This window comes from Halichoerus grypus, chromosome 6, assembly GCF_964656455.1.
Source record: "Halichoerus grypus chromosome 6, mHalGry1.hap1.1, whole genome shotgun sequence".
Lineage (NCBI taxonomy): Eukaryota > Metazoa > Chordata > Mammalia > Carnivora > Phocidae > Halichoerus > Halichoerus grypus.
In genome coordinates, this window is record NC_135717.1 from 40490042 (window position 1) to 40512173 (window position 22132).

Consider the following 22132-nt stretch of genomic DNA (forward strand, 5'->3'; position numbering starts at 1 on the left):
AGTGGTCCTGGGCAGGAGACGGTGCTGGCCTCGTGCCCTTCTCTGCAAGTCTGGCTGGCCACTGCCTCTGCTCTTCAGACAGGTGCTCTGCCATGGGGCAGGTCCATTTCCAGATCCGTGCATGGTGCGGTCTGTCTGGCCACTGGCCTTGAGAGGCTTCTGAAGCTTTAGGGCTCTAGGCCTTTCCTAGCATATGGGGAGTGCAGCCCAGCCTAGAGGCGGGGGCTGCATTGGTTCCAGGAGCCTGGGCGTCTTAGGATCCACCATGGGTTCTGGCCCTGAGAAGCTTGTTCGCCCACGTGATGTGGTCTGGGTAGGGGGTGCTGCCCCCCGCCCCCCCGCAGCCAGCTCAGACCACAGGGAGGCCTGAGGCCATGCAGTGGGTGCGGGAGGGTGGTGGGCAAACCAAGGCCCTGGCTGCTGTGGGGCAGGTGGGCGGGCGGGTGAGAGATGAGCTGGCGTCCTTGCTGTGGATCTGAGAGAGCATGGGGCCGGCGCAGGTCCGGCACCTCGGGATGGGACACCGCATGGAGTGAGGCCCCCGGGGGCTGGATGTGGCGCTCCGGGCGAGGGGGTGTCAGGGCCTTCGCACACGAGGCATTGAGGATGGCGAGGCCCACCGTCTGGCCCTTGCTGAGTGTTTCCTGGGGTCCTGAGGCCCTGTGGGGTGTGTCCTGTGAGACCCTGAGCCCAGCAGTCATCACTGCTCCTCTGTCTCCAGGACGAAGTCCCAGCGGAAGGCGGGCAGTGGGAGTGCCCAGCCATGTGACAGCATTGTGGTGGCCTACTACTTCTGCGGGGAGCCCATCCCCTACAGGACCCTGGTGCGGGGCCGTGCAGTCACCCTGGGCCAGTTCAAGGAGCTGCTGACCAAGAAAGGCAACTACAGGTGAGAGCCAAGGGGCTGGCTAGGGGCAGGGGACCCCGCGTGTGGTCACTGCACGTGTTCGGTGTCGGCTCCCAGCAGACGGGCAGCAGGGTCTGCCGCTCACACGAGGAGGGTGGGGCCGCCAGGCCTGGAGAGGAGGGCACAAGGCTCTCGTCTCCTCTCGCCCCCGTCCTGCAGATACTACTTCAAGAAAGTGAGCGATGAGTTTGACTGCGGAGTGGTGTTTGAGGAGGTTCGGGAAGATGAGACCGTCCTGCCCGTCTTTGAGGAGAAAATCATTGGCAAGGTGGAGAAGGTGGACTGACGGGCGGGCCTGGCCTCTGTGCCGGGTTGGGCCTGCGTCGGGCAGGGGCCGGGGCCGCACGCAGAGTGTCAGAGGGTCGTGCTGTGTTGTGTGCTTCACGCAGCTGCTGGGAGAAGGCCAGGTGCTGCCTGCCCCGCAGCCGGCCTCCTCTTGGGTCCATCTGTGTGCAGATGGGCGGGGGTCCCTTTGCGTGGTCCCACAGGCCTCCACCCTGCAGCTGACAAGGAGGGTGCCCTGTCCGCTCCTCAGTGATACTTAGAGAGTCCGCCTGAGCGGGGAGCCCGCCATGGGGCCGCATTGAACACCCTCTCCAGCGGCGCCCCGCTGCTGACGGCGGGCAGACGCACCCACTCCTCGCCCTGGCGCTCACACCGCAGGCTCTGCCCCCTCCTTCTGGGACTTGTCCGCCACACGGTACCCCGGTCAGGCCTGGCCTGGGCCTGGGGCGCCAGGGGCCCTGTGGGGGCCTCTGTAAATTGTACATGTCACCGAGTGCCTTCGACACAGCTTGTCTCTTGCCTGCCACTGTGTGGATCCGGCGATGGAGCCCCTTAGCGCTCTCCCTCCTCCATCCTTGTTTCCAGAGCGCTGGCTCAGCGGGTCCCGGGCCCCTCCCCTCTAAGGGCCCATGTAAATATGTACATTTCTCAGGCCAGGGCCAGTGGGGGGCTGCCCGTGCCCATTTTTCATGCGCTGACTTGTACAATTATCTTTTCAAAGGTACTTGGATAATAATGAAATAAAATCATTTTTGAACCTTCTCTGGCTGTGGAGTGTACCTGTCTTCTGTGATGGGGCCTGGCTGGACGGCCTGCCATCCCCTGCAGGCCTCGGAGGGTTAAGTGTGTGTGTGTGTGTGTGTGTGTGTGTGTGTGTGTGTGTGTGTGTGTTGGGGGGTCTTCTGGAGGCACGGGGACAGAGCTCTGGAGAGGGGTGGGTTCCCAGACTCAGATCTGAGTCAGGAATCTACCCAAAAGGGATGGGGGCAAGGGCTAGGCCCTACTCAAGATGGAACGGGGCCCAGGAGGCTATCTGGCTAACCCCAAGGGCCAGGCGGCCAGGCGTGCTCAGGAACCACACACACAGTCCAGGACCAAAGCTCTTTCTTTATTCACTGCCCAGCTCCCAGGGCACTGTTGTGGGGGCACCAGATGGCGATGGGGGGGCAGCTACAGCTCCTCTTTGGGCTCCGTGGTGGAGTTGGCAGGTGTCTCCTGGAAAGGGTCACAGAGGCCCAGCTTGAAGCTGCACCCTTAGTTCATCCCTACCCCTGGCAACCCCAGTGCCACATGTCAGGCTTGTCCAGAGAGTGGCAACCTTGGGACAGAGGCACCCACCGGGTCGGGGGCTGTGGGTTCCCCTGCAGGCTCCTCAGCAGGCAGCTTGCCCCCATTGTCCAGGAACTTGGAGAAGGTCTCCAGGTCCCTAGTGCTCTTGTATTCAATCACCTGAGGAGGGACACCAGGTTCTGGAGAATATACCCCACCCAGCCCTACCCTCCCGACACCCCATGTAGGCTCCACCCTCAAGCCGGCCCTACCCCCAAGCCCACACCCTGCCTCGAGGCCCCGCCCCTCGAGGCCCCGCCCACCGAGGACAAGCCCATCGGCGCCCCGCCCCTCGAAGCCCTGCCCACCCGAGGCCACGCCCTTCGAGGCCCGGGCCCCGTCTCCTGCCACCGCCGGAGGAACGCGCTGACCAAGCCCCAGACCTAGGAAGATGGGGTCCCGCCTCACCTTCCGACCCGGCCCCGCTGGGAAGTACTTGAGGGTAGGGAAGCCGTGCACAGGGAAACCCTCCAGCTCATTGGCTGTGGCGTCCAGCTCCGCGATGATGATGTCCTCGTGGTCCTTGTACTTCTCGGCCAGGGCCTCCCAGGCCGCAGCCATGTCCTTGCAGTGGGTGCACCACGGGGCGTCTAAGGCAGCGGCGCGTTGGCACAGCCAGCAGGGACCCCAGCTGCCCACTGCCCCCCACCCACTGCCTTCCACACTCACAAAACTTGATAAACACGTTCTTGGTTTCATCGAAAGCCACCTGCTCAAAATTCTTGCCCACGAGGGTCTTGACCGGCCGCTGATCCCAGTCGAGGGGCACCTCCTGGCTCAGGAGGTAGGGCTGGGGGGACGGGGCCAGGGGCTCCAGTGGCGATCTCCCCTGGGAACCGCTGCTCCCACCCCCCGCTCCCCGGGTGGGCAACTCAGCAGCAGACCTTGACGTGGCCCCCGAGCACGGCGTGGCAGAACGTGGTGATGGAGGCCGCGGTGACTGGCCCGCCATCCGCAGGCGCATACTTCTTGGTGGTCTCAATGTTGATCAAGCGCAGGGTGGGGGCCTCCTCGGCCTTCAGACCAAAGTACTGCAGCACGTGGTCATTGTCGGCACCCACGTCCACCACCACGAACAGCACCTGCCAACAGGGAGTCTGTGGTGGGCAGCCCACCTCCCTACCACCCCTTCCCCGCCCCGGGCCAGCCAAGTACCTGTCCCCGGAACGGGGGAGCTGCCTCCCCAAAGCCCACCAGCAGCTCCCGGTGCTGGGCCAGCGTCTGGTTGACGAACAGCAGCAGGTGGTTGAGGATCCTGGCCGCGAAGATCTTCGGAGAGGTCTGCAAGGGCAGGCCAAACTGATGGGCGCTGGCTCCCACGGACACGCCCCCACCCCTGCCACTGCTCCTACAGCCCAGCTGACCTGGCTGTTGAACTCCGTGACCAGGTGCATGCTGTGCATGAGGAGGAAGTGCGACAGGTCCCCCTGGTCCAGGCCCAGCTCTTCGTCCACTGGGAAGTCGGCCCGACCCTCGTCAAACTGGACGGCACTGGGTCGGTCAGCAGGAGCCATAGCCCCGACCCCCAGCACCCACCTTGGCCCTGTGACCCACCTTCTTGAAAAGGACCACGGTGTCCTTGGTGAGGCCAAACTTCTGAAAGAGCTTCGGCTGGTTGGTAAGGCCAAAGGTCATGTCCAGGGCGTCCTGGGCCAGGGCCAGGAAGGTAGCCACATCCTCATCCTGTAGGTCCTAAGGAGCCCAAGCCTGTGAGGTCAGCTGGCACCACAGGCCCTGCTCCCATGGCCTGGACCCCAGTGGCACCAGCTCACCTGGAAGAAGCCAATGACCACGACATCCCGGCCGTCTATCAGTGCTTGGGCGCCCTCTTCATCCTCCAGCTGGGTGGCACTGGGCCCCAGCCTCCGCCTCAGCCACTCAGCGATGCCGTCGGCCTCCCTGGGGCCTGTGAAGAGTCCCCTCAGCCTGGGCCCAGCCCAGCCCCGCCCCTGCCCGCCGGTGCCTGCTGCCGGTACCAGAGTACTCCTCCGGGTGTGTGCGGTTCCCGTCACGGAAGAACTTGAGTGTGGGGTATTCCGTCACAGCAAACTCCTTGGTCAGCTCTGCCTCGGCGGGCCCGTCCACCTTGGCCAGCCTGGCTTCGGCGGACTCTGCCGCCAGCAGGGCAGCGGCCTTGCTGTATTCAGGGGCCAGTGCCTTGCAGTGCCCACACCAGGGGGCATCTGGGGGATAGGGTCATGAGCGCCCCGGGCCTCCACGGCCCCAGCCTTAGCCCCGGCTCCCGCCCAGCTGGAGCTGGGAGACCTTGGCGTCAGTCAGGTCTGGCAGGGAGCATTCCTGTCCACACACCCCGCTCCTTCGAGGGCCCATCTGAGCCTCTGCCCCAGAGCCAGACTCCCCAAGGCCCCAAGGCCGGGGGGGCAGTGGCGGCCCCATCCTGCCAGCGTGTTTGAGAAGAATCCTCCAGCTGCCACTCCCTGAGGCCAGCAGCCGGGCCACCTGCGTCTGTTTGTGGAAGCCTGCAACCTAGGAATGGCTTTCCCATGTGTAAACGTTTGTAAAAATCTACAGAATGAGTAGGGCCTGAATGCTATCTGGTCCCTTACAGAAAGAGTTTGCAGACGGATGATGATCAAGGGTCTTCCCTGCACCTGCACCTCCCTCCCCAGTCCCGCCCTCCCCTGCTCAAGCTGCACGACACCCCCCCCCCCAGGCCAGCTCAGTCCCAGGGCTTTGCTTCCAGGAGCACAGTGGGGGCCGAGTGCTCAGTGGGGAAGCCCTCTCACTGCACAAGCCCTGGACCCCCAGGGTGGGGAGCTGAACCCCCTGGGCGGCCCCGGGGGGGTCCTCCAGCCCGCCAGCCTGGTGCACTCACAGAACTGCACCAACAGCGAGCGGTGCTTCCGCAGGGCCGAGCCCAGGTTGCGCTGGCTCAGCACCAAGATCCCATCCTCCTCAGGGACCTCCTCCTCGGGGGGCTCTTCCTCGGGCTCCCCCGGCCCCGGGCCCTGTCCCCACAGGACTGAGGCCCCAAGTAGCAGCAGCAGCGGGAGCAGGAACTGGCCGTCCATGGCAGTGCCGGGCCCATGAGGCAGGGGGCAGATAAGGGGGCCGGGGGCCAAGCTGCAGCTGCCACGTGGCGCCCAGTCCTAGTCCCAGGAAGATAAGGCCACAAGGCTCCCCCCACCCACCCCGGGGGAGGGGAGGCAGACAGAAGCAACACCCAGGGCACTGAGACAAGGCGACTTTAATAGGACTGTCTGGGGCACAGTGCCAGCCCAGGGAGGGGGTATCCCAGGACGGAGCAGAGGGTGTGGGGGGTGTGATCAGTGACTGAGGGGCAGGGAAAAGCAGGACCCCGAGTGGGAGGACAGCCCCTGGGGTGGGAGGCGTTCAGCTCTTCCAGTCTTGGCAGATGTGGAGGCCCCACTCCCAGGACAGGTGGTCTGTCCTGTCGTCATCCGTGAAGAAGGACGTGACCACATAAGCACCCCGCACCAACACTCCTCGAGGCACTTCCTCCACCGGGGTCACAAACTCATACTCCTGGGCGCTCGGGCCGTAACTGCCCACCATGTACACGGCCTTGTCCACTGGGGGAGGGGGAGGCTGTCAGGGGCCACCCTCTGCCCCACCTCACCCTCCCCACAACCCCCCCCCCCCCCCCGTCCCCGGGCCGGCCCTGCCTTGCTGCCCTCACCACGCAGGCCCTGGCGGTAGGTGTGATGCAGACACTTGAGGCCACTGACGATCTCCTTATTGACCTGGGGGACAGAGGGTGTTAAGGGCCCCTCTGGGGGGCTGACCTTGAGCTGGCAGGCATCCCCCATGACAGCTACCCTCACCTTGAAGGTAATCTTCACTTTGTAATCAACACCCTCCTTCAGGACAAACACCTGGTTTTTCAGCTCGGCCAGCTCCCCTGTTAGGGAAAGTGCAGCTAGGGAATGACCTCCTGGGATATCGCAGACCCTGCCCCAGGAGCCCCACGGGGGGCAGTACCTGTGAGGTCCATGGTGATGGGCCCCGGAGCCTGCTCAGACATCAGCGTCAGCCTGGTCACCTGCACGTTGGGCAGGCTCAGGTCTGGGGAAAAACCGGAAGTCACCAGAGTGCTCTCCCCGGCCTTCGCCCCTCCCCTCCCCTCCCAGCCCAGGGCTGTGCGTACCCGTGACAGGGGGCAGGGGCCCCAGCAGTGCCTGCTTGTACTTGGCCAGGCTCTCATCATCCGGGTCCAGCTGCTGGATCTCCTGGAGGCTCTTCCTCCCTGGGGCCCGGTACTCAGGCACAGCCTCATCCAGTGCCTCGTCAGGGGGCAGCTGTCTCCCCTCCTTGTCAGTCAGGAGGACTGGGGGTTGGGGAGGTGCGTGAGCCGCTGCCACCAGCGGACCCCGGTGTTCACTCATCATACTGGAGGCCCCCCATCTGGCCAGCTGTGCTGCTCAGGGCCCACAGGAACTCAGAGGAAGCAATGGAGGCTCAGGGAGAGAGGTGGGGGTTAGGGAAGGGGACGTGCGCTCAGAGAGAGAGGGCTGCATGGGGGCTCAGGGAGAGGGGTGGGCTGGGAAGACACTGAGCAGCACCCACACCCGAACCCTTTAGGAAGGGCCCTGGGGGTTGGAGAAGGTTCCTGAGAGATGGAGCCAAGCGACATCCCTGAGGCACCAGCTGCCTTCTCTGGCCCAGTCATCCATCTAGGGCTCCTCCCTGACTCTGAGGCCAAAGATAGGGCGGCATGGGGGCAGACCCTAAAAGGGGGATAGCCCCAAGGACTGGAGGCCACTACTGTGGACCGCTGACCTCCGGGGTCTTCCCTAGAGCAGAGGCTCTGCCCACCACATCTCTTCACATCTCTGTATACCTTCCCGCTGTCCTAGGGGTTCTTGCCGGGGGTGCTCCTGGGTCGTAGAGGCGGTTCTCTCTAAACCTCTCAGCTTATGCTCTGGGGCTACCTCCCTGGGCGCCTTGAGACTCAGTCTCCTAGAGCCCCTTCCCATGATGCCCTAGGGCAGGGGTCTCTCTAAGCCCCTTCCCATAGTGTTTTGGGACAGGGTCTTTCCGACTGTGCGCCAGGCTTCTCAGGGATCATCACACGCCCTGAAGGAGCCCCAGCCCCACCCAAGGGAGAGGAGATCTCAGGGGCAGGTTCCCAAGGGGAGAGGGTCCCCCTGCAACCCTGGCTTCACAAACAGACCCGCCCACTCTTGGCTCCTTTGCCCCGAGTGTCTGGCCTGGACGAAGCCCCCCACCCCCGCCAGAGCCCAGTAGGGGGACCGCGCCAGGATTTCCCCACGCGCGCCCCCAAAGTTTCCGCGGGGGAGGCCCAGCCCCCGCCCCAGGCTGAAACCTCCCCAACCCCCCACCCTCCACCCTCCCTGTCCCAGACCCCCGCCCACGTGGCCACCCTGGCCCCAGCCCAGCCTGCTCACCTCGGGCGCACAGCGCCAGCCGGAGCAGCTCCAGCAGCTGCGCCCCCAGCTCACATGCGTCCAGGCCCAGCATGGTGGCCCGCGGCCCGGCTCCGCCGCGGAGCCGCCGAGGAGCCGCCGCCCGCCCCGCCGCCGCCCGGCTCGGCGCTCAGCCCCGGCGCGACTGCGGTGAGCTCATCCCGGCCGGGAGCGCCCCCCGCGCCCAGCGCCGCGCCCGCGCCGCGCGCCCCCAGCCGCTCCGCGGACCCCGCGCAGCCCCGCAGAGACGCGCGTGTCGCCCGCACGGCGCCGGCACCTGGTCGTCCCCGCCGCGGGCGCCCCAGAAGCCCGCACAGCCGCCGCGGTGATGGTCCCAGCCGCCGGCCCAGGCTACACCCCGCTCTGTCCATCAGAGCGGCCCCTCCCCCACGGCGCCCGTGAGAGTCTGGGGGATTCTCCGGGGAAGCCCTCTGGGAGGGGCGGGTGGGGCTGGGGGCGCCCAGTGGAGCAGGTGCTCCCCGCCTCCCCCAGGCCCCTAGGCTCTCATTACCTGCAGGCGGCACAGGCCGCACTTGGGGCTCGACAGGTTCCCCTCCCTTCCCCACCCCCACCGGATCTTCTGTCTGGGCAGTGGGGACTCCTGGAGTCTGCCCAGCCTTGGGAGCTGCGGGATGCGGACGGGGGTGAGTGTCTGCGCAGCCTTGTGGCTCCACATCCCGGAGGCGTTAGCACAGAGAGACCTGTGTCCACATCACCCAGAGACAAGGGTCCCACCCTCCTAGTGAGATGCAACATGGAGTCAGTCACACAGCCATTAGTCTAATGTTTATGGACTGGGCTGCGTGAGTGTGCTGCAGGTCTCTGGGCGGTGTGCACCCAGACCATAATGAAGCACCCTGTCCTTGAGGAGGAAAGGACACTGATCCAAAGCAGAATCCTGGTGGTGGAAGGCTGAGAGAGGGGCACAAAAGGGGCTTCTGGTCTTGATGCCTAAACAAACCTTGGGGTGGGCAGATGGGGGCAGCCAGTGCAGGGAACAGGGGTGAGCTGCGCGTCAGGCTGGGGATCGCCGGAACAAGGGTCTGAGTGGAGGAGGTAGAATACCAGACCAAGCCCCCCTTTCTTCTGTATACTCCTTCTATGCCCCCATTTCTAAGGACACCCAGGCATCATACCTACCTTTTGCATAAAACAAGAGGGAGAGGGTTCCCCTGCCACCCTGGCTTCACAAACAGATCCCCGTCCACTCTTGGCTCCTTTGCCCCTGAGTATCTAGCGTGGACAAAGCCTCCCTACCCCCACCAGAGCCCAGTCAGGGGACCGTGTTATGATTCCCCCACCTGTACCCCTAAAACTTCTGCAGAGGAGGGCCATGGGTGCTGGGGGACACATGGGCTTGGTGTCCATCCCCCTTGGAGTTCCACCTGTCCACAATCTTTCCAAGGCAGGATTCCCTCATTTCTGCTGCCCTTTCCCCAGGGGTGGGGATGGGGGGTAGTTGGTTCAGAAGCCACTTGTTGAGGCTGGGGACAGCTATGGCCTCTGGTGGCCCTCAGCTTCTGTAGATACCCACCCATCCAGAAAGGACCGTCAGGCCTGGGACCAGCCTGACCCCACCTGTGTGGGTGGGGATGGTTGGGAATTCACTGGGATCTAAGGAAGGATGGTACCCTGATAGAGGTAGCCCCCAATCCGGTCCCCCTGCCCCAGCTCATCCTGGACCTGGCCTTGTCAGCAGTAGAAATGGATCAGTCTAAGGCTGTAGGCCAAGGGCCACCCCCATCTATCCTGCCCTGTCCCCAGCACCCCCAGAGGGAGGAGAGGAACTCTATCTCCAAAAAAGCAGAAATAGACCTATTTGAACTTCTTAAAAATGGGGGCGCCTGGGTGGCTCAGTTGGTGAAGCGTCTGCCTTCGACTCAGGTCATGATCTCTGGGTCCTGGGATCAAGTCCCACGTGTTTGGGCCCCCTCTCAGCGGGGAGTCTGCTTCTCCCTGTCCTCCGCCCCGGCTCATGCTCTCTCTCGCTATCTCTCAAATAAATAAAATCTTAAAAAAAAAATGTCCAGCAACAGGGCTGTGGGGTGGTAGTGGCCAAGCTGCTGGAGCAGGGAGAGAAAGGGCCGGGACAGGGCCCCGAGCCTAGAGGATGCAGGTGCACCATGAGTGTGTCTGGAGGTGGGGGCTGGGGGGTGGGCGCTCAGAGCCTCTCTCTCCATAAAGCTCCTCTCCCACAGTCTCAGATGTCCTGCATCTGTGGAGTCTCTGCCTGTTCCCCAACTGGTCCTGCCCAGGTGTCCGTGCAGCTGGGGGAAGTGAGCTTTCTGCCATCCCCCCAGGCCTTGATGGACCTGCACAGCCCTCCGGTGTCACACCAGCCTGCAGGCGCTGACACGGTGTGACGTCCGGCGTCCCAATCACAAACACACTCCTGGGGCACACAAACCCGCGCCCTGACTGCACAGCCCCCTCCACCACGAGTGTGGCCTCATCCCGAGGAGGCCACACAGGGGCTGGCTGTGCGAGGCAGGTGCTACCGGTGTCCCCCTCCCCACCCCACCTCCCCTACAAGGAGCCTCTCCTAGAGACCCTCCTCTCCCTGAGCCCCCCCACCTGTCCCAGCTGAGCTGCGATTCCCTCACAGTCCCCCACACCAGCCGGGGGCGGGGCCCCTCCCACGGGCCTCAGTTTCTCCTGACGCGGGGGGAGACTCCTCCAGACTCCAGACCCCAGACCGTGCGGGCGCTGAGGCTCACACGGCCGGGGGTCGGCGGGGCTGCGGAGCCGAGCTAGCGGGGCAAGCTGGGCGGGGCGTGCGGGCTGGGGGCGGGGCGTGCGGGCCGGGGGCGGCTCCACACCCACGCGCCATCTGGCCTCACCGCCGCCATGGCCGGCGGACGCCGGGGTGCGCAGATGCCGCATCTCAGCAAGGTGGGTGCCGGGTGGGGGTCCCGCCATTCCCCGCCCCCAGATTTCCCGGCATGCGAGGCCGGGAGCGGCAGGAGAGGGGTGGGTGCGGGTGCGCACGAGTGTGGACGCAGGTCTGGGGGCGATGGCACTGTGTGAGGCGGGGCGAGGCGGCGGAGGCCGGGGCTGGGGGGGGAGGGGAGCGGCCCTCGCCTCCGCCCCTCCCCCTCCCCCGCTCCTCCGCTGCCCGCCGCGGCCCCAAATCCCACCATCATGCGCGTTAATCTTCTCTGAGCTCACCGATCCCGGGCATCCCGGCCCGTTGCGGGGAATCAGGATGTGGGGGTGGGGGGAGGCCGGCCGGAACAGCCGCTCAAGGCCCCCCTTCGCCCAGATGGAGCGGGTGGTCGTGAGCATGCAGGACCCCGACCAGGGCGTGGAGATGCGGAACCAGCGCCTGCGCATCACCGTCATTCCCCACACCGTGGCTGGTGAGGCGCCGCCGGGTCCGGGGTTGGTGGCGGCCCTGCCTCGCCTACCCCTGCCCCATGCCAGTCTCTGGTGTGCAGGCAGCGACGTCGTGGACTGGTTGGTCCAGAAGTACTGCATCTCAGAGGAGGGTAAGGGGGTTATCCCGCCCCCTGCCCTCTGCCCGGGGGTCGCTGTGCTGATGGCCAAGGCTGGGCCTGCTCAGGGCTCACAGGTGTTAAGGTTGAGCCAAGTGCACTGGGGAGGGAGAGCTCCCAAACTGCTTCTCCCAGGCTGAGCGCTCGCCACCCTGCCCCTCCCCCCAGAGGCCCTGCACCTGGGCACCCTCCTAGTGCAGCACGGCTACCTATACTCTCTGCGCAGCCCCCGCAGCCTTGTGCTCCGGCCAGACGACACACCCTACAGATTCCAGGTCAGGTGCAACTGGGAGCAGGTGGGAACCCCAAACCAGCAGCCCCGCTAGAGGGGACTTGTGGAAGGGGGGAGACTGAGTTTGGAGTAGGAAATGGTGATGTCATCACAGGCCTGGGTCCGCTGCCCCTCCCCGGAAGGCCTGGACTATGAGTGTCCTGTGATAGAAAGACCCGATTAAGGGGAGAGACCTTTAGTTTCTCTGAGGCCACAACAGGGCCCCCATAAAGGGTATAGTACTTGTGGAGGATTCTGATGGTTTCCCTGAGAGTCTTTAAGCCCCCGCTCATGAAGAAGTCTGTGTGGTACCTGAGGACAGGATCCTGGCATCACACTGTGTATCCCTAGTCACGGTGGAGCTCCCCTGCCTGGCCTCGTGGCTACAACAGGGACCCAGGCAGGGTTTGCTCTCAGTCCTCACCCACAGTCCTCAGCACAGACTGAGTACATGCATGACTTGCGCAGGCCCCACCCCACCCCACCAGGCAGTAGGGACTCAGGGAGCCCAGTCAAGGAGGCAGTGCCTGCACTGGGCCCCAGGGGGTGAGCAGAACTCAGTTCCAGGTGGGGAAAATGGCCAGTGGTCTGTGAATCTCCAGGCTGTGGGCAGACAGGCAGGTTCTGAGGCACCGCCTGGCCAGCCCACCCCCTTCCCAAGGGATCTGGGAAGGTGGACAACTCCTGGGGTGGGGAAGGCCCAGGAGGTCCTGGACACCCTGTCCCTGCACCATACCAGACGCCCTATTTCTGGACGAGCACCCTGTGGCCAGCTGCTGAGCTGGACTATGGTGAGTGAGGAGTGGGCTCTAACCCGGGACAAGTTCCTAGCACTGTTGCCCTCCCACCCGAGTGATGCCACAAGGGTCGAGGGGCAGAGATTTTTCCTCTGCAGCCTGGCCCCCTGTCCTTCCAGCCATCTACCTGACGAAGAAGAACATCCGAAAGCAGGGGGCCCTGGTCGGCCACGAGAAGGTGGGACCCCCCCGCCCCTTGGCTGAGTCCAGCCAGAGGAACCCAAGCCCCGCTCTTGGCCTCTTGGCTCTGGGGCCTCACAGTTTGCCCTGGAGCACACAGCCTAGGCCCCAGGAGAGTGCAGACACACAAACACGTCATCCCTATGTGTCTCAGCGGGGAGGTGGTTGGTCTGCACCCCCAAGCTGGACACAGGAGGGGTTACCCAGTGGAGACCTCGACATCCCCCAGGAACACTACGACCAGCTACACAGGAAGATCAACCACACGTGGGACCTGGTGGTGATGCAGGCCCGAGAGCAACTACGGTAAGATCTTGCCCTGCTCACCCGGAGTGGGCACTGCCCGGGAGGCCCAGGAGTACCACCGGGCACTGTGGGGCCAGAGATACCATTGCCCAGGCTTGGCTCCCCACCAGGCTCTGGCCTGAGGGTGGGGAGGGGGTGGGCAGGTGCTACGGTGGGCACCATGTCTCCCCCAACTCCACCCCCCCCCCAGGGCAGCTAAGCAGCGCAGGAAGGGGGACAGGCTGGTCATTGCATGTCAGGAGCAGACGTACTGGCTGGTGAACAGGCCCCCGGTAAGCCCCCTTGTGGGTGGGGAGAGGGGGGTGTGGTTCCTTGTTCAGCAGTGGGGTCTTGCTGGGAGTCTGTGTGCCTCCCTCAGATGCTCTCTCTGGACCTACATTTTGAGCCTGTGGTAAGGATGGGGCTTTCGGGGTCCCAGCAGGAAGTTCTCGTTCTGGGACCCATCAGAACCCAGAGATCGCAGGGCCAGTCCACACAGCACAACAAACCAGTTTCTTTGAGGTCTAAGGGAGGAGGCAAAGTGGAGCCAGGCTTATCCACAGCATCGAGGGACTGGGGTCACAGGCCAAGAACTTCTGGGGGCACTGGCCTGGAGTTAGGCCTTACCCAGAGCCATGGTCTGGGCAGGTGGTTTGCAGTCTGTGTGGGGCTGTGGAGCCGTCAGATCTACCATGAGTGGGGGTTCCTGTGGGAAAAATCCGTGAAAAAAACAGAGCGAGCCACCCACAGGTCCAGCACCTCACCCGGGGGGTGTGTGTGTGGGGGGGGGTGGCTGTCTCTGGGAAAATAATGGCTCATCTTGCGCCTGAGGGCCAGGTGGGTGGGTGGGGGGAGGAAGGCGGGGTGGACGTGGCCCCAAGGGTGTGTATGTGGGCTGAGGGCAGGGCCATGCAGGGCGAGGGTCCAAGTGGAGGGGACTCTGGGAATGGCAGCTGGAGCTTCCAGGGCAGTGGGCATAAGGGCTGTGCCCTGGGCCGCGGTGAGGAAGAGGCCAGACCAGCATGTGTATTTGAGGACAGGGCAGCAGGATGCGTGGCAAGTGACCGTTTCAAGACGGGTGGTGAGAGGGGTGCCTGGTTGGTGCAGTTAGTGGAGTCAACTCTCGGTCTTGGGGCTGTGAGTTTGAGCCCCACTGGGCACACAGCCTGCTTTAAAAAAAAAAAAGGATGGTGAGGGTTGTGGTGTGAGCAGTCAGGAGTCCAGCAGGGAGGTGAGCTCGCCTAAGGGGAGGTCCCCGCAGGTGTGGGGCAGGTAGAGAGGAGGATCAGCCTCTGCAGTGCCTCCGAATGTCAGTCTCCGTGTTACAGGATGATGTGCGGGTGCAGAGCTTCAGTTTATGGAGGCGGGTGGGGGGCAGGAACACAAGGCTGGGTTGGGTCTCAGCAGCCCACCTGGGCTGTACCCCCACCTCATCTCGGCCTTCCGTCTGCAGCCAGGTGTCCCCAGCGTCCTGGAGCAGGGTCCAGAGCGCAGTTCCGGCACGGCCGGGCGAGTGCAGATGGTGAGGGCCCTGCACACGTGCCCCCAGGCCATTCCCCGCCACCCCTGCATACATGTCTCCCCACCCCAACGTGGGGGCTGCCCATCCGTCCGTCCATCCATCCATCCATCCAAATGGCACTTGACCCTGACACCAAGAGGCCCTGCTCTGCTCCTGGCATTACTCGCCCCTGCCTGCACCCCCACTCCCAGGCTTCTGCTAACTCTCACCTCTTGCCTCCCCAACCTGCTACACTGGGTACAAGTAAGTGTGATGGGGCTCTGGGAAGGGTGGGAGCTCTTGCCCAGGCTGGGACAGCCCCAGGGTCCAGGGCAGTTGGAGATGTGCCCAGCAGAGCCATGGGCCTGAGAGGCCTGGGCTGAGCCAGCCACCTCCCTCCAAGGCCTCTGGTGGCCGCTGGACAGATATGTCCAGACCTGGTAGCAGCTGAGCCCTCTGTTCCAATCCCACAAAACCCAAAATACACAATATCTAGTGCCTTCCAGATAAAACTTCTTCCTGACAAAAGTCATTGTACAATGCACATCATTGTAGTTCGTGATCACAGGTTTGTAATTTCCTCATTATAAGGTCGGCCAAAGAGAGCCAGGACCAACATTGGAGATCCCAGGCATCCTGAGCAATTTGTGGGTGTTGGGAAGGGTCAGCCCGTCACCTGGCCCTGAGGATGCGGCAGGCATGCTCTGAGCTCTGAACAGGATGGGATAACCTTGAGCACAAGTTAGCAAGACTAAGTCCCCCATGGTGATCCTGTGGCCATGTTTCTCATGTATCTGCTGGGTTTTTTTTTTTTTTTTTTAGATTTTATTTATTTATTTGAGAGAAAGAATGAGAGAGAGAGAGCATGAGAGGGGGGAGGGTCAGAGAGAGAAGTAGACTCCCTGCCGGGCAGGGAGCCCAATGTGGGACTCGATCCTGGGACTCTGGGATCATGACCTGAGCAGAAGGCAATCACTTAACCAGCTGAGCCACCCAGGCGCCCTATCTGCTGGTTTTTTTTAAAAATGACCTAAATACATTTGAAAATGTGAAATAGGGACAATTGGGAAACTGTAAGGTAACTTTGACAGCGTGTGGGCTCCATGGAACATTCTGGAAACCTCTGGACTAGAGGCCTCCAGATGCTTTTTGGAAAGTCAGACGCCTCCATTAGAGGAGGGGGCTTCAAGGGGCAAGGCGGGGTCCTCAGCCATTTTCTACCAGCCGAAGGATGGACTCATGAGCCCAGGGTGGGTGGTCAGTCCCCACAGGGCCTGCCTTCTAACTGCAGCCCATTTGGCCCCTTTCAGACCAAGAATACCGAGTTCTACAAGCGGGAGGTAGGTCCTAGGGGTGGGTGGCAGGGAGGGGCCTGGGCTGGCTGACCCCCAGCCCAGGCCCCACCTCATAGGCCTCACGTCCTAGATGGAGCGCTGCAGGAAGGCCCTGACCAGGGCCCGGGTGAAGTCCTCCGTCTGCCTTGAGGCGTGAGTGGGCTGGGGGGCCCAGAGCGCAGACCCTTGCCCTAGTGCCCTTGTCCCCACAGCCTCTCCCTGCACTGGCCCCTGGCACCGCCCCCCACCCCGTAGGTACCTGAAGTTCAGCAGCCAGCATGGGCCACACGACCCCATCATGTCAGGGTGCCTGCCCAGCAACCCCTGGGTCACAGATGATGACACCTACTGGACCATGAATGCACCCAGGTGAGCCCAGGGTGGGCAAGGGGCACTGCTCCCCACCCTTCCGTCCCACCGGCCCATTCCTTGTGCTCCTGACCAGCCCCTCCGTGTCCCCTCAGCGTGGCTATGCCCACGAAGCTCCGCGTGGAGCGATGGGGTTTCAGCTTCCAGGAGCTCTTGGAAGACCCTTTGGGACGGGCCCATTTCATGGACTTCCTGAGGACCGAGTTCAGTGGTGAGAAGCCCTATGCCCTGCTCGAGGGCCCTGGGAGGGCACTGCTGCCGAGGACCCTCCGGGTTTCTGCCAGCCCTGGCCACGGCTCGGGTGGGCCTCACCTGGCGTGTGGACCTCCAGCTGAGAACCTCAGCTTCTGGGAGGCCTGTGAGGAGCTGCGCCACGGAGGGCAGGCCCAGGTCCACGCTATGGTGGACGCCGTGTACCAGTAAGTGCCGAGGGGTGGGGACCGGCCGGTGGCGGGCGGGCGTGTGGAGCCCACACCCACTGGGCCTGTGTCCTCTCCCCCTCCCGCCGACACAGGCAGTTCCTGGCCCCTGGTGCTGCCCGCTGGGTCAACATCGACAGCCGGACGATGGAGCGGACCCTGGAGGGACTGCAGCAGCCCCACCGCTACGTGCTGGACGATGCCCAGCTGCACATCTACATGCTGATGAAGAAGGTGGGCGTGCGGGCCCGGAGAGCGTGGCAGTACCCTGCCCCGTGGGGGCCAGCCCCTCCCCACTGCTCTCCAGTTCACACCTGCAGCTTAGGCTCTACCTTACAGAGGAGTAAACTGAGGCTCAGAGGGGCGGAGGGCTTGCCCCAGCCTCTTGCTTAAGGAGAGGTCCAGTTGTGATTTTAAAAAGTATTTTAACATGGGGGCGCCTGGGTGGCTGAGTCGTTAAGCGTCTGCCTTCAGCTCAGGTCATGATCCCAGGGTCCTGGGATCGAGCCCTGCATCAGGCTCCCTGCTCTGCGGGGACCCTGTTTCTCCCTCTCCTGCTCCCCCTGCTTGTGTACCTGCTCTCGCATTCTCTCTCTCCGTCAAATAAATAAATAGAATCTTAAAGAAAAAAGTTAATGGAAAATTCCAAATGTAAACAAAAGTATAGTAAAATGATGGATCCTCGTGTTCCTACTGCCTGACTTCAAAAACAGTCAACTCAGGGCCGGTCCTGACCCCTCGTCCACCCCTGCCCACTGCCCCGACCCCGTGACTTTCAAGCCATTTTCAGACTTCTGTCTGTGTATTCAGGATCCTCTAAAGGATGTGGACCCCCTCCTTCCCTTTCCAGTGTGACCCCAGATGCCAGCACCACACACTGAACACGGGATATTTATTCGGTGTCCTCAAAGAGCTGGTCAGGGTCCAAACTTCCCCACTTGGGCTCTGTGCCTAGTCTCTTGTTGCCGCTGTAACAAATCATCACAAACCCAGAGCCGTAAGACGGCGACTTTTTATTCCGTCACCGTGTGCAGGTCAGAAGTCCCACCCAGGTCTCCTGGGGCAGAGGTCAGGTGTGGGTAGTGCTGGCTCCTTCTGGAGGCTCCGGGGTGGGGTAGGGATCACGTTTCCTGCCTTTCCCAGCTTCTGGAGAGAGTGCCTTCCTTGGCAAGTGGCCCCTCCTGCATCCTCATAGCCCGCAGTGGAGCATCTCCAGCCTGTCGCTCCAGTCCTTCCACAGGCTCCTCTTTGGCTTTTAGGCCCCGTGGTGACACTGGGTCCACCTGTCCAGTCCAGGGCATCTCCCCACTTCAGTCCCTTTGCCTTGTAAGGGACACGACCACAGGTCCATAGGGTAGGGTATAGACATTTCTGGGGTCTTCTCTGAATGCCGCAGCCAATAAATATCTATTTTCTTTTCAGTTTGCTTGAATTTGGGTCCAAAGCAAAGTACATATGTTAGAATTCGTTAATAAATTTTTTAAACCTCTTTTTCTTTTTTAAGTAGGCTCCACACCCAGTGTGGAGCCAACATGGGGCTTGAACTCATGACCCTGAGATCAAGACATGAGCTGAGATGGAGTCGGACGCTTAACCCACTGAGCCACCTAGGCGCCCCAAACCTCTTTTGTACGTTTATTTATTTAATCTCTACACCCAACATGGGGCTCGAACTCACGACCGTTGAGATCAAGAGTTGCACACCCTTCTGACTGAGCCAGCCAGGCGCTCCTCTTGAATCTCTTTCTAAAGTACGGTTTTTGGGGGCGCCTGGGTGGCTCAGTTGTTAAGCGTCTGCCTTCGGCTCGGGTCATGATCCCGGGGTCCTGGGATCGAGCCCCGCATCGGGCTCCTGCTTGGCGGGAAGCCTGCTTCTCCCTCTCCCACTCCCTCTGCTTGTGTTCCCTCTCTCGCTGTGTCTCTCTCTGCCAAATGAAGAAATAAAATCTTAAAAAAAAAAATTAAAAAAAATAAAGTACGGTTTTTGTTTTGAAGGAGTTGGAGGTCCTTTGTCCTGTAGTTGCTCACAGTCTGGGCCATACTAACGGTGCCCTCGCGGTGTCTTTGGAGTGTTTTTCTGTCGCCTGTGTTTCTGGATGTTGGTAGTGATGTTTCAGACTTGATCAGATTCATCTTCAGTTTTATTGTGTGTGTGTTTGGTTTTGTGGACAGTATTTTTCCTCAGAGATGGTGTTCGGTGTGTCCTCCCGTCAGGAGGTACGTGGGGCCCAGCTGTCTCCCATTTTGTGCCGCGAGCAGCCCCTGGCAATTGCCGGCCAGACCCCTGATTCTGTTCGGGTGCGGAGCCGGCCCGTCCCTGCCTCTGTTGACGAGCTGGCACATACTCAGAGGCATCTCCCCTCGCCTGCTCTTTGTCGCGCGGTCCCCCAGGGAGGGCACAGTCAATGCCTCATTCCTTATTTTCCACTTTTCAGAATAATGACTTGGACCCACCGTGTCTGCCAAGGGTGGTCAGTGAGTTGGAGATGTTTTTAATACCACGGTAAATCCATGCTCTCAGCAGATGGCGGGTTTCGTTCACGTGGTTCTTACTCTTCCTTGCTGTGCAGAGGGCCCCCCCCCCCCCCCGCCGTCCCCGCGTTGGCTCCTGAGGCATTTGATGTGTTCTGACATCTGCCGCAGCTTGTCCCAGGCTCCCCCTGCGCTGTTCCCGCAGGCAGCCCTGGCCCTTCTAGGCTCTTTGGAAATCGGGACCTGCGCACCGGACGAGTTCGTTGTCACCTGGCTTATTTCCAGGCCTTTCAGTGAAGAGAATTAGGAAACAGAAGTGTTTTAGGTAGAATATATCAGGAGTTCATCCTGACACGGCTAATTCAGATGCAGGATTACACAGTTTCCTTCAGCTCTCTGACTTTCATCTCTTTCCTCACTAACCCGCTGAAAACCGTGGTTTGCAACAAGGCTTACATAATGGCTCACTCGCTTTTCCTCCCATTTCACTCAGGAGTCCCAACCGAACGACACAGCACTGCCCTTTACGATGCACTCACCGACAGTGGTTTACTTTTTTCTGGTCCTGGGGACACCCCTTGAACAGCTCCGTTGAGTGTGGTCAGGGTGCTGTCACCCTCTGGATGCCCAGCTCACTCATTCCCCTTTACCTTCGATGTACAGGAATTGATTATTCCTTGTTTTGTTTTGTAATTATGTGAAGTATCTACACAGGTTCAAAATCCAGTCGACAAACAAGGTACATTTCAAGATTTTTTTTTTTTTTTTATTGAGAGAGAATGATAGAGAGCATGAGAGGGTGGAGGGTCAGAGGGAGAAGCAGACTCCCTGCTGAGCAGGGAGCCCGATGCGGGACTCGATCCCGGGACTCCAGGATCATGACCTGAGCCGAAGGCAGTCGCTTAACCAACTGAGCCACCCAGGCGCCCAACAAGGTACATTTCAAATAAATCTAGTTATGTCCCAGTCCTTCCACAGTCTTCCCGTCTTCCCACTAAAATTAACTGTTTAAAATTTATATTTATTTTTCTTTTAAAAATATAAACAGGTTCATAGATTTCTCTCCTTTATTGCATACTGTACAGTTTTTCTCGACCTTGCGTTTTATTTTGCTCCATGTCCTTGCCCTCACTCTTGGGGTACACCAAGAACCAGGGGAGGTACTACTTGGGATTTCCCACTGGAGGTCCCATGGCTCACTCCGAGTGTGGGCACTGGGCCCCTGCCCACCTTTTGAGGGTTAATGGCCCCACTGGCTAGGAGCCCAGGTCTCCCTGAGTCTGTCTGACATGGTCGGGGCAGGTCTGGGATGGTTGCCTCCAGCACTGTCCACTCGGGGGGCTCTGGGGCTTGCAGGGGCCCCCGCAGTGCCAGGCTGGACCCCCCAGCGGAAGCTGGCTGAACACCATCTCTTGCAGGACTCCTACCCAAGGTTCCTGAAGTCCTCCGCATACAAAGACCTGCTGGCAGAAGCTGTGATTCCCCCAGAGGCCAAGAGACGGTGAGCTGGGCCGCGCCCTGTGCCCCGGGCAGTGAGGCAGGCGGGACCCACAGAACCACCCTGTGCTCAGGTCCGCTCTCCTCCACAGGGTGTTCCCGTTTATGCGGAAGCCGCGGCATTCAAGCCCCAGCCCTGCTCTCCTTCCTGCCTCCACCTCTGGGGAGCCTGTGGCTGCAGCCAGTGGCCCTGAGTGTGGTGACGGGGGCACCTAGGTGGGCATAAAGCAGGAGGGGGAAGTGGCCATCCTTACTGCTTGCCCGGGGTCCTCACAGCTCTTGAGACCCCTGGCGTGGGTGTCCCCTAATGCCTAGAGGGCCCGCCTTGCCCCTATGCCCAAGGGTGTCTTGGGCTCCCACCTTTTCCCTTGTCAAGCCCTCCCCTCCCCAGAAGGGGCTGGGCCAGGTGCTGATTCCCGGGAAGGGGTGTCATTGAGCTTGGGTCACCTGGAGAAAGGTAGGATGAGGTGGGTCAAGCAGATCAGGCCACATGAAGGCCCTGGCATTCTGTGGTCTGCAGTTCATTAAATCGCTGGCGAATACCAGGTGGCTTCCAGCAGGGGGCACTTATCATGAGGAACCGCTGGCCTCAGGGCAGATTTACCCACAGCCCTTGGCCCAGTGTGACCCTGCAGGGACCCCACACCATGTCCCCAGTTCCGCTGGGGCCGTGCTCAGCCTTCCGACCAGCCCAGAGCTGTCCTCATGGGTCTTGCCCACACCGTGGCTGTCACTGTGCATGTCCCAGACCTCATCCCGCAGGGACACCTCCAGCTGGTGTCCTCGAGGCTGGGGCTCCTCTGCCAGAGCTGCACAGACATGACTCCAGTGTCATCACCTGTGACAACCGGCCCCGGTCCACGGCCAGGGCAGGTGGAACCCTTGGGGAAGGGGGTGATGCCAGACCCAGGGTGAAGTACAGTCGCTCCTTTGGGGTGCAGCTCTGTCAGGCCAGAGGGGGGGTGCCACCCATCCCACTCCCACCCACACCCGGCCCAGAAATAAAAGACCCTTGCCCTCACTCTGAGCCCACCCTATTGTGGTCCGACTTGTGGACTGTGGGTTGAGTGTGTGGTGTGTGGTGTGCACGAGTGAGACGTACAGCACATGAGGCATGTGTGGTGTGCATGAGACATGCAGGCGTGAGGCATGTGTGCGTGTGAGGTATGTGTGGTGTGCGTGTGAGCATGTGTGTGAGGCATGTGGTAGGTGTAAGGCATGTGTGTGTGAGGCATGTGGTAGGTGTGAGGCATGTGGTGTGTGTGAGGCATGTGGTAGGCGTGAGGCATGTGTGTGTGAGGCATGTGGTAGGCATGAGGCATGTGTGCGTGTGGCATGTGGTGTGCATGTGGCATGTGGTAGGCATGAGGCATGTGTGCGTGTGGCATGTGGTAGGCATGAGGCATGTGTGTGAGGCATGTGGTAGTAGTGTGAGGCATGTGGAAGGCGTGAGGCATGTGGTGTGTGCGTGTGAGGCATGTGTGCATGAGGCATGTGGTAGGCCTGCAGTGTGCATGAGGCATGTGGTAGGCGTGAGGCACGCGGTGTGCGTGAGGCATATGGTAGGCGTTAGGCATGTTGTGT

At 61.6% G+C, this 22132-nt stretch overlaps 4 protein-coding genes across 17 annotated transcripts in view; 2 read left to right on the forward strand and 2 right to left on the reverse strand.

Moving 5' to 3' along the window:
• Window positions 1-1954, forward strand: part of AXIN1 (axin 1) — a 58517-nt gene extending 56563 nt beyond the window's left edge. For all 4 annotated transcript variants that reach the window (XM_078075041.1, XM_078075042.1, XM_036083507.2 and 1 more), the window contains 2 exons: window positions 722-889; window positions 1067-1954. In XM_078075041.1, the coding sequence (XP_077931167.1) occupies window positions 722-889; window positions 1067-1193 (295 nt within the window). In that variant the 3' untranslated portion in view covers window positions 1194-1954. The remainder of the gene's footprint in view (window positions 1-721; window positions 890-1066) is intronic.
• A 332-nt stretch (window positions 1955-2286) lies between these two features.
• PDIA2 (protein disulfide isomerase family A member 2) lies at window positions 2287-5579 on the reverse strand. Its single transcript, XM_036083549.2, has 11 exons — window positions 5358-5579; window positions 4498-4704; window positions 4294-4427; window positions 4076-4213; window positions 3886-4002; window positions 3677-3802; window positions 3406-3603; window positions 3191-3311; window positions 2930-3111; window positions 2531-2641; window positions 2287-2407 (listed from the first exon to the last, which is right to left on the reverse strand). Exons 1-11 carry the CDS (start codon window positions 5551-5553, stop codon window positions 2363-2365), a joined length of 1575 nt encoding a protein of 524 aa, XP_035939442.1. The 5' UTR covers window positions 5554-5579; the 3' UTR covers window positions 2287-2362.
• A 132-nt stretch (window positions 5580-5711) lies between these two features.
• Window positions 5712-8063, reverse strand: ARHGDIG (Rho GDP dissociation inhibitor gamma). The gene is made up of 6 exons (XM_036083558.2): window positions 7912-8063; window positions 6651-6830; window positions 6485-6568; window positions 6328-6404; window positions 6183-6246; window positions 5712-6075 (listed from the first exon to the last, which is right to left on the reverse strand). The coding sequence occupies exons 1-6, from the start codon at window positions 7982-7984 to the stop codon at window positions 5876-5878; spliced, it is 678 nt and encodes a 225-aa protein (XP_035939451.1). The 5' UTR covers window positions 7985-8063; the 3' UTR covers window positions 5712-5875.
• A 2657-nt stretch (window positions 8064-10720) lies between these two features.
• On the forward strand, window positions 10721-21569 carry RGS11 (regulator of G protein signaling 11). Of its 11 annotated transcripts, XM_036083545.2 has the most exons (17): window positions 10721-10821; window positions 11192-11288; window positions 11367-11417; window positions 11592-11698; window positions 12434-12485; window positions 12611-12669; window positions 12901-12977; window positions 13168-13249; window positions 14410-14478; window positions 15774-15797; window positions 15883-15944; window positions 16047-16160; window positions 16256-16371; window positions 16492-16579; window positions 16675-16813; window positions 20470-20552; window positions 20641-21569. In XM_036083545.2, the coding sequence occupies exons 1-17, from the start codon at window positions 10777-10779 to the stop codon at window positions 20762-20764; spliced, it is 1389 nt and encodes a 462-aa protein (XP_035939438.2). In that variant the 5' UTR covers window positions 10721-10776; the 3' UTR covers window positions 20765-21569. The 11 variants fall into 11 exon arrangements, with proteins under 11 accessions (XP_035939438.2, XP_077931173.1, XP_077931171.1 ...); XM_078075047.1 differs by lacking the exons at window positions 20470-20552; window positions 20641-21569 and adding an exon at window positions 17723-18576 and having other exon boundaries at window positions 15768-15797; XM_078075043.1 differs by lacking the exon at window positions 10721-10821 and having other exon boundaries at window positions 11092-11417; window positions 15768-15797; window positions 20641-20764; window positions 21069-21569.
• Window positions 21570-22132: the final 563 nt, after the last annotated feature.

Bases quoted from the DNA above. Each gene is read 5' to 3' on its own strand.
- PDIA2 (XM_036083549.2), bottom strand. From the start codon at position 5,553: ATGGACGGCCAGTTCCTGCTCCCGCTGCTGCTGCTACTTGGGGCCTCA. The intron at 3,312-3,405 runs GTCTGCTGCTGA...CCGTCCCCCCAG, and splicing joins TGCTCGGGGGCCACGTCAAG to CCCTACCTCCTGAGCCAGGA. The intron at 2,642-2,929 runs GTGAGGCGGGAC...GTCCCTCCTCAG, and splicing joins CAGCGGGGCCGGGTCGGAAG to GTGATTGAATACAAGAGCAC.
- ARHGDIG (XM_036083558.2), bottom strand. From the start codon at position 7,984: ATGCTGGGCCTGGACGCATGTGAGCTGGGGGCGCAGCTGCTGGAGCTG. The intron at 6,831-7,911 runs GTGAGCAGGCTG...CCCAACCCCCAG, and splicing joins GCTGGCGCTGTGCGCCCGAG to TCCTCCTGACTGACAAGGAG. The intron at 6,247-6,327 runs GTGAGGGTAGCT...TCTGTCCCCCAG, and splicing joins AAGTGAAGATTACCTTCAAG to GTCAATAAGGAGATCGTCAG.
- RGS11 (XM_036083540.2), top strand. From the start codon at position 11,135: ATGTGGGGGTGGGGGGAGGCCGGCCGGAACAGCCGCTCAAGGCCCCCC. The intron at 13,250-14,409 runs GTAAGCCCCCTT...TTCCGTCTGCAG, and splicing joins GGCTGGTGAACAGGCCCCCG to CCAGGTGTCCCCAGCGTCCT. The intron at 16,580-16,674 runs GTAAGTGCCGAG...CCGCCGACACAG, and splicing joins ATGGTGGACGCCGTGTACCA to GCAGTTCCTGGCCCCTGGTG.